This window comes from Sminthopsis crassicaudata, chromosome 2 (genome assembly GCF_048593235.1).
Source record: "Sminthopsis crassicaudata isolate SCR6 chromosome 2, ASM4859323v1, whole genome shotgun sequence".
Lineage (NCBI taxonomy): Eukaryota > Metazoa > Chordata > Mammalia > Dasyuromorphia > Dasyuridae > Sminthopsis > Sminthopsis crassicaudata.
In genome coordinates, this window is record NC_133618.1 from 219582401 (window position 1) to 219591899 (window position 9499).

Genomic DNA, 9499 nt, shown 5'->3' on the forward strand with positions numbered 1-9499 from the left:
TTTAACTTAATATAATTAAAATTATCCATTTTGCATTTAATAATACACTCTAGTTCTTCTTTGGCTACAAATTCCTTCCTCCACAGATTTGAGCGGTAGACTATCCTTTGTTCTTCTAATTTATTTGTAATATCATTTTTTAATGTCTAAATTACAAACCCATTTTGATCTATCTTGGTATAGGGTTTTAGGTGTGGGTCAAGGTCTAGTTTCTGCCAAAGTATTTTCCAATTTTCCCAGGTTTGTTTTTTTTTTTTTTTTTTTTTTTTTTTGTCAAATAGTTTTTATTCCAGAAGTGGGGCCTTTTGAGTTTATCAAACACTAGATTACTATGGTCATTGAATATTGTGTCTTGTGAACCTAACCTATTCCATTGATCAGTTACTCTATTTCTTAGCCAGTACCAAATACTTTTGATAACTGCTGCTTTATAACATAGTTTTAAGTCTGGGACTACTTAAGCAATTTACTTTCTCCTTTGTTAATCTGGGCAACCTATATATTTTTTTAGATATTCCTCCATTTCACTTAAGTTATCAAATTTATTGGCATAAAGTTAGGCAAAGTAACTCTTAATTATTGCTCATTTCCTCTTCATTAGTGGAATATTCTCCCTTTTCATTTTTAAGACTAACAATTTGATTTTCCTCTTTCTTTTTTCTAATCAAATTTACCAAAGGTTTATCTATTTTGTAGTTTTTTTTAATAAAACTTTTATTAATTCACTAATTTTTTCTTTCAATTTTATTCTCTCTTTTTATTTTTAGAATTTTAAGTTTAGTATTTGATTGGGGGGGTTTAATTTGCTCTTTTTCTAGCTTTTTTAGTTACAAGCCCAATTTAGTGATTTTTATTTTATGCAAGTAAGCCTCTAGAGATACAAAATTTCCCTTATTACCATTTTGGCTGCATTCCACATATTTTGGTATATTGTCTAATTATTGTCATTCTCTTGGATGAAATTACTCATTGTGTCTATGATTTGCTGTTTCACCCATTCATTCTTTAGGATGAGATAATTTAGTTGCCGATTACTTTTTGGTCTATTTTCCCCTGGCATTTTATTGAATGTAGTTTTTATTGCATTATGATCTGAAAAGAATGCATTTACTATTTCTGCCTTTCTAAAGCCATTTGAATTTGAGGTCTTTATGTCCTAATATGCGGTCAATTTTTGTATAGGTTCCACAAACTGCCAAGAAGTGTACTTTTGTCTTCATTCAGTTTTCTCCAAAGATGTATCATACCTAACTTTTCTAGTATTCTACTTACCTCTTTGACTTATTTGTTTTGTGGTTTCATTTATCTAATTCTGAGAACAAGGTTGAGATCTCCCACTATTATAATTTTGCTATTTCTTCTTGCAGCTCTCTTAACTTCTCCTTTAGGAAGTTAGATGCTCTACCACTTGGTGCATATATGTTTAGTATTGACAGGGCTTCATTATCTATGCTACCCTTTAGCAGGATATAGTTTCCTTCTTTATCTTTTAATTACATCAATTTTTGTTTTTTGCTTGATCTGAGATCAGGATGGCTACCCCTGCTTTTTTTTTACTTCACATGAAGCATAATAGATTCTGCTCCAGCCTTTCCCATATCAATTGTTAAAGTACATTTTGGTGGAAATTTTAAATATTCCTAGTTCACGTTTTTGTTTTTGTTTTTTTGTTTGTTTGTTTTTTTCCCAAGACACTGTAAATTCCTTGGCGGAAGGAACTCTCTTGGTGTTCTCTTTGTAACCCTGATATCTAGCCTAAGCTGGCACATAGTAGGTGTTTAATGTGTGAGTCAGAAGAGCTGGATTAAAATCTTGGCTCTGCCACTTAACACCTGGGATAAGTCATTTATTTAATGGAAGGGAATAAGCATTTATATTACCTATCAATCAGATGCCAGACAATTTTAAGCACTTTACAAATATATCATAACAACACCTATGTGAAGAAGATACTATTATTATCCCCATTTTATAGCTGAGGAGTCTGAGACAAAAGGAAGTGATTTCCCTAGGGTCATACTTATTAAATGTCTGAGGAAGGTTTTGAACTTAGGGATTTGCTGATTGTAGACACAGGATTCCACCCACTCTGCTGCTGATTCCTTATCTGTTAAAATGAGAGTTGGCTATATTTCTGAGATTTCTTCTAACTCAAAATCATTCGATTTTCGATGATTTTGCTCTATCAATCATTCTTTCTCCATATACACTCCCTCACTCTCCAACTTTTTTCTCTTTATAAACAAACTAAAAATACAAGTTTTTCCTTGAAATTAACCTCTCAAATTATTCCACATTTCTGGCCAAATTCCTATAATGGTTTCCATCTGTACCAGTTCTTTATTGCCTACCCTTTTGCAATCTGGATTTTGTTAATCCCTACTCGAATAGTTCCTAACAAGTTGTTGCTAAACAAGTTGCTAAAAAAGTTACTTTTTTCTTTTCTTTTCTTCATTATTCTAGCATGAAATGTAAACTTTCTAATTTTTTATTACCCTTGTTTTATAATTCATATGACATAGAACCTTCCTTATTCTACTTTTGCTCCCCTCTTTTGCTTATACTTATTACCCCTAGGCATGCGTGTTCCCCAAGTTTGTTTTAGGTTATTTCTTTGGCAATCTTCTCTATTGATAACTGATAATTACCTATGAATGTTACTTATTACCTCTTCACAGGCGACACCTGAATCTTTATTTCCAGGCCTGAACCATCCCTGGAGGACCAGGAGTCCAGAGAGCACATAAGTAAAGATGATAAGGTCTAGAAGCTCAGAGAACAGCACATTAGAGTGGACACTAAGGTTGTAGGCTCATTTCTCTGCCCCTATGAGTTATTCCACATCAGTCAGCCCCTCTCTGTTAAAGATTAAGACAATGTGCTCCTTCATCATCATTGAAGATGGGCTCTCAGTGCATCAAGATTTCCAGACGACAGCATCCCTCCTACAACACAACAGTCTCCACTTTGTCAAGGTGTCTTCTCTTTCAGCACTCCCACAGCTGATGATTGAGGTAGATGGGGAAATGTTGTAGCAGCAAAAGGTCTGAGGCAGCAGTGTTCCTGAGTGCCGAGATCAGACTCAGTAGAGCAACTGTAATTCAGGCCTAGTCAAGCCACCATTGCATCTGGTTTTCTACTTCTAGTGGGTAGGACAAGATTGCTCCTATTCATGACTTTTGAAGAGAAAACAAGCTCCAGCAGCTCTAATGAATTGTTAACTATATGCAGATAAGGGCCTTCCATAACCTTTGGACTCCTGTGATCTTGGGAAGATAGCTCTATGCCTATTTCCTAAAGTGTAAAATATGGGAAATTGGATTAGGTGGTCCTTGAAGTTCTATGATTCTATTTCTCTCCCCATTCCTTATCTCCACCTTAACTTTGCCCATTGACTAGCAGGGGAAGGGACGTTTATTGAATATACTTCATTTCTAAAATGGCACTACCTATCCAGCTCAAAGAACATGGCTTGGAATATAGCTAAATCACTAGGCTCTGATAGAATTATGTATATGCCACATGCATATATACCCACACCCCCTAATTCCCACAGTTCCTTTCTACCTTTTACTCCCAAGGCATTCGCTCTCTTAGACTGCCCGGCCACCCAAAAGATCATGTATGTGAAGAGCAAGATCACTGGATTCTGTGCTCTGGGCTACATGATTATCAAGTAACCATACCAATCACACTGCTCTCCTCTACTCTCCTTCCAGCTCCTACTGAGTTACTTGAACTCCAGAGAATCTCCAACTTTTCTATTTGTATCCCCAATGCTAAGCATATCACATGATAAATTAATTTTCCCCCTATATTCAATGAGATGCCAAATTTTGTTTCTAATGAAATGTTCTGAATGTTCTCCATATTTCCTATTTCTAGATTATCCTGTAAATCATTTTGCTAATTGTATTAAGACAAATATACTATCACGCCTTCAAAAAACTTTTGATTCCCCAATATTTACATCCTGACTGAAATTCCAAATAACAAGCACAAGGCTGTGTATGTAGTAGGCATTTATAAATATGTGATTTACTAACAGAGACTTAATAAGATGATTTTTATACCAGATATATCAAGACTAGAACAAACTGTCATTTCATAGCTTTATTCCATATTTATAACATTACAATAAACTGTCTGGTTGTACAGAAATTTTTTCTACAATCACAAAATATTCACTTAAAAATTCCTCTTCAGGAAAAATGATCCTCTACCTCTATATATCATTCTTCAGCTTTATCTTGACCTTAATTTTTTTTTTTTTAAATACTGGGAGCAATCTGATGACTTAATCATCAGGTTATCCAAGCTATGTCCCTCACCCCTTTATTAAAACAGAGAGAATATGTCGTGATGAAAATGTGTGGTATTTTCCATTCCACCTATAACCTATTACAAAAGGGTTATTCTGCAAGCATTTAGGTAAGAAAAAGGTAAACAACAAAACCCACAATTTTTCTTTAAAAAACCCAAACTAATAATAAGGGCATTCATCACTCAGTAAGTAATAAGTGAACAAGGCTTCACAATGGCCACTTGCTTTTTCTTCTAAACAAATGCTTTTTAAAATCAGTAGCACAGGTAAATATGAAGTGGGCTTTAAAACCTTTTCAGATTCTTACAGTGAGCATTTCTGATTTTATGACTAATTACTGAAGTGTTATGACACACAAAATTCTAACCAGTGAATGGAATTTATCTTTATAGGTTATTTTCTGTCCCTAGTATTTGTGAGGAATTGAAATTCTGTTAATATCCAAATCCTCTAGTATATTAAAAAGTGGCAGTAGTTACTGTCAATCAAGTTCAGCTGCTTTTTACAGTAGATTCTTAGGTATAATTGTCAATCACGGAAACATAGCAATGACAGACATCTAAATACAAAATGCTTGAATTTTTTTGTCTGCTTTAAAAATATGGTCAACATACCATTTTTTTATTATTAGTACAACAGTAATTTTGTGCTGAGAATTACAAACCATAGACTCTAGGTGTTTACTTCACAAAGAGAGTCTACTAAGAGTTGAAAAAATTAATACATTTCTTAAAAAAAACTCACAGCAATTTGTTATTAAACTGAAACTACTACAAAAGGAACAAATGACTTGACAAAAAATGCACTAAAAATTTTTAAAATTTTAGCCAAGAGTAGTCAGAATTTCAGTTTACTAATTTTTACACATTTTATATCATATATTATGAGCTACCACATACAAGAAATCAAAAAATAAATCACCTTGAAACCTAACTAAACTGCATATTCTAGGAATACAAGCTTTGTAATTAAAAAATGTTTGCACACAGTAGTTAGTTGAGAAAAGCTGTTCATTCATCTCTTGGCTTGTAAAAAAACATTTTCCAGAATTTCCTCTAAATGATTAACAAAACCTGGGGGGGGGGGGGGGGAAAGAGGAAGAAAAGAAATACTGTTAACACAATTTCACTATAAACACTCTAAATGTTAATGTAGAACTAGAACACATATTATCAACTGAAATGTTTTCAAAAGAGTCTATATACAGACTTGATAAAAGCACACTTACTTCCCCACTGCGAATAAAGAATTCTACAAAAGAATAAAAATGATTGCTGTGACTATAAATTAAAAAGTAACGTGATTTTTTTCTCTCTCTCCCATACAAGTGGAAGGGGCCTTAGAGGCCATCTAGTTCAAATACTTCATTTTACAATATGTGTGTATGATGATGTGACAAATAACATCCCTGGGTTGTTGTAAAGATTAAACAAAATATTTGTAAAAGATTTAGCACAATTTCTGACACATAGTAGACTTTATATATTTATTAGCTGTTATTATCATTTAAATGTGACTTCAAGTCAAAATAATAAGTAGCAGAACCAGGATTTAACCCAAAGTTCTCTGGTTCTGAATTCAGTTCTTTTTATTAGTTGCTGTCATTTAAGTTTATTTCCTTTCCACAATTTCTTGAAGGAAAAACTCAAAATTAATTTGATAGGAATTCTTTTGTTTAAAGCAACGAAAAATCAGGTCCAGAGAAATGTATGACTAGATTGCTTCCCAAAATACCTCATTAATTAAAGAATAATTCCACGCTAAAGATAAAGCAACAAATTAGACATTATTACACAGCAATGTTCTAGATAAAAATAATTTGTAATCACAATTGCCTTCCATGATTGTTTAATTATTTGTTACTTTGCATTTTATAATCAGAATTTGGCAAAAGTAGATTATATAATAGTATACTTTAATTTTTGTTTTTGATATTTAAGTGATTCTATCACTTGCTGTAAATTTCACTTAACCAGAAAAATTAAAATGCCAAAACTATGGGGAAAGAGTTAAAACTGTTAATTATTTTCTGAGCTATAAAGGTTAGAGCCTGAATAAGGATAAATGGAGAAAGGAAGCATAGGGGATAACGTTTACAATTAATTACCCCATGACTAGAGGCAAAAAACTGCAAAATTTAACAGTAACCATTCTTCTTTCAAGGTAGGATGTATAGTGTTAGAATTTCTGAAATTTGAAATTTCTTCACTGAAAGAATACCAAAAATCTGTCAAAATCAAATAAGAGGAAAAGAAATATTAAAAATTTTATCAAATATGCACAAAAATCAATCTCTTACCTTTAACTATTACGTGTAGCAGGTACTTTGTTTTCCCCTTCTATTTCTTCCACCCCTGCTTGGGTCATAAGGTCAGCAATGTTTTTCTCCAGATCATCAATTCGACTGCTCATATCATCAAGTTCAAATGTTAAAGACAACACTCAGCAAAGTTGCTCTATCACTTTCATATCTTCAGTTCTACTCACATATTAAAGTGTGTAGCCTCTTGCAAGTTAAATTAGAATTAAATTTAGGCTAACAGGAGTAGACAATGACTTAGCTTGACCTTCCCAAAAGAGTAACACCCAAAGGATAGGAGAGACTGGCCTACAAATGATATCCATGAGACATATCAGTTTATCCATCTCAACCTGTGCCTTCCTTTATGTTTCCTTTCCCATATTTTTTGTTCAATGCCTGTGATTTCATTGGTGTGAAAAACTATCTCCAATGATGATGAAGAGTTTCTGAGAGTTCCCTGTGGCACAAAAAGGTTAAATGATCTGCCCATAGTTACACAACCTGCTTGCAGATATTCCTGCATCCAAAATCAGTCCTATATCCATTATTCTTCAATGGCTCTATTTTGGTAACTTTAGAGATACAAACACATACACATGTGACTATATATGTATGTCATCATATACATATATACCTATAGCTATAGTAGCTAATAAAGACTGATCTTCACAAGACACAGAAATATATGTATGTAACTTTAGCTACAGTTAGTAAAAGCTGATCCTGACAGGAGGCACACACGATAAACTGTATACACAGCCTGACCTTTCTAAAAAAAAAAAAAGTAAGGCCAAAGAGGAGGATTTCAGAAAGGCCTGGAGAGACTTACATGAACTGATGCTGAGTGAAATGAGCAGGACCAAAAAAAAAAAAAAAAAAAAAAAAGAAATGAGCAGGACCAGGAGATCATTATATACTTCAACAACAATACTATATGATGATCTATTCTGATGAACACGGCCCTCTTCAACAATGAGATGAACCTAATCAGTTCCAAAAGAGCAATAATGAATTGAACTAGCTACACCCAGCAAAAGAACTCTGGGAGATGACTATGAACCACTACATAGAATTCCCAATCCCTCTAATTTTGTCCACCTGCATTTTGGATTTCCTTCACAAGCTAATTGTACACTCTTTCAAAGTCCAATTCTTTTGTACAGCAAAATAGCTGTTTGGACATGTACATATATTGTATTTAATTTATACTTTAACATATTTAACATGTATTGGTCAACCTGCCATCTAGGGGAGGGGATGGGGAGGAGGGGGAAAATTGAAACAAAAGGTTTTGCAATTGTCAATGTTGTAAAATTACCCATGCAAATATCTGGTAAATAAAAACTATTAAAAAAAATTAAGACCAATAAGCAAGTCACCTCAGAATCACTCCATCATTTATGGATCTCCCAGTCCCTTTACTTGCTCTACCAAGTCTACTTGCCAGCTCAGCAGAGCTCAGGTCAGAAAATTAATCCTAACTGAGCTGAGCTGGTGAATGAACATCTCTAAACCTACTGTACCATCATCCAATATTATATGGGAGAGAAAGCCTAAAAATGGGAAAGGAGACAACTCTTAAGGAGAAAGGATATTTCGTCCAATTATCTGGTCTGACATGGTCTGAAACTTGTCCTGCATCTGCTGCAGAAGTGTCTGAACCTACAAGATGGAAGAAAAAAATCCAAATTAGTGGGAGGGAGAAGTTTGCTGGGAATAAAGGGGATGAAGTGGAGAGGATTAGCTGGGAAGGATCTGAGCTGTTGGGTAAGGGGCAGGATTAATTGTGTGGCACCTCCGGGATACTGGGTAAGGGAGATGATGGGGGCAGGTCAGCTGGGAAGCATCTCTGGGCTGTTGGCTACAGGAGATCGTGGGGGAGGGTCAGCTGGGATTTATTTCTGGGCTGTGGGTGAAGGGGAGATAATGGGGGAGGGTCAGCTGGGAAGCATCTCTGGGCTGCTGAATAAAGGGGATCATGGGGGAAGCTTAGCTGGAATGAAAGGTAAAGGGTAAGGGGGATGGGGAGAAAGGGCGGTGACCAGAAATGGAAGGAGGGCCTCCAAGGGGACATTCGGGGGAGCTACCCACGGTAAAGCCGGGATCTGTTCCCACCGTGCCCCGCCCCCGCCGCAGACACCCCCTCCCCCCCAATGACAGCAGGCCCGGGCTCCAGAGTGCCGTTCAAGGGCGGATTCAGGGATCTCCGCATTAGGGGCGGTCCACGGGCTAGAGAAAACGAGGCGCGGAGGGAAAAGAGAGGGGAATGCTCGACCCAATAGCAGCCCCAGCCAAGCAACCGCCACCTCGGCCATGGGCACGGGCGGAGGAGCCTGAGGGGGAGTCGCGACTCCAGGACTGGGCGGGACCGGGCGGAGGCCGCTGAGCTGCGAGGGGGTCGGCGCGACCTCGGCCTCCAGCAGCGCGTAAGCTCTCCTCCGACGTCCGAAGCGTCCTTCCCTCCACCCGCCGCCCCAGCCCCCGGCCCTGGGTCCCACCACAGCGGTCAGGTCCTGTACAGTTTTGGGGTCTGTCTCCGCCATAGCGCCGGCTTCTAATTGCAATCAGCTTCCCAATTCGTCTCTAAGGCCGAAGTGCGCCTGCGCCTTAGACCCGGCACGCCTACAGGAGCGCGTGAGGGTTTATCTGCGCCTGCCCCGGTGTCCTGGAGATCTGTGGGAAATGGAGTTTTTGTCGGTGGCGGGAAGTGCTGCGCCAGAAGCGGGTGAGGAAAGGTTCGAAGGGGGCGGTACGAGTGCTGACCCCGCCTCCGCCCTGCCCTCCCCTCTTAGACCAGGCTTTCTTCCTTCCCTGCCCAGTCTCTGTAACCCGATCTATCCCAACCGTTCCTCTGTGTGCCCTCCAATCACCGA

The 9499-nt window shown here is 37.2% G+C and overlaps 1 protein-coding gene across 2 annotated transcripts; it reads right to left on the bottom strand.

Moving 5' to 3' along the window:
* Positions 1-4098: 4098 nt before the first annotated feature.
* HSBP1 (heat shock factor binding protein 1) lies at positions 4099-9262 on the bottom strand. Of its 2 annotated transcripts, XR_012486180.1 has the most exons (5): positions 9125-9262; positions 8222-8288; positions 6624-6744; positions 4507-5397; positions 4099-4467 (listed from the first exon to the last, which is right to left on the bottom strand). XR_012486180.1 is itself a non-coding variant. In XM_074288235.1 (4 exons), the coding sequence occupies exons 1-3, from the start codon at positions 9167-9169 to the stop codon at positions 6626-6628; spliced, it is 231 nt and encodes a 76-aa protein (XP_074144336.1). In that variant the 5' UTR covers positions 9170-9262; the 3' UTR covers positions 4099-5397; positions 6624-6625. The 2 variants fall into 2 exon arrangements, 1 of the variants encoding a protein (XP_074144336.1); XM_074288235.1 differs by having other exon boundaries at positions 4099-5397.
* Between the last annotated feature and the right edge of the window lie 237 nt (positions 9263-9499).

Bases quoted from the DNA above. Each gene is read 5' to 3' on its own strand.
- HSBP1 (XM_074288235.1), bottom strand. From the start codon at position 9,169: ATGGCGGAGACAGACCCCAAAACTGTACAGGACCTGACCGCTGTG. The intron at 8,289-9,124 runs GTGGGACCCAGG...TCCATCTTGTAG, and splicing joins TACAGGACCTGACCGCTGTG to GTTCAGACACTTCTGCAGCA. The intron at 6,745-8,221 runs ATATCCTTTCTC...TAACATTTGAAC, and splicing joins AGACCAGATAATTGGACGAA to TTGATGATATGAGCAGTCGA.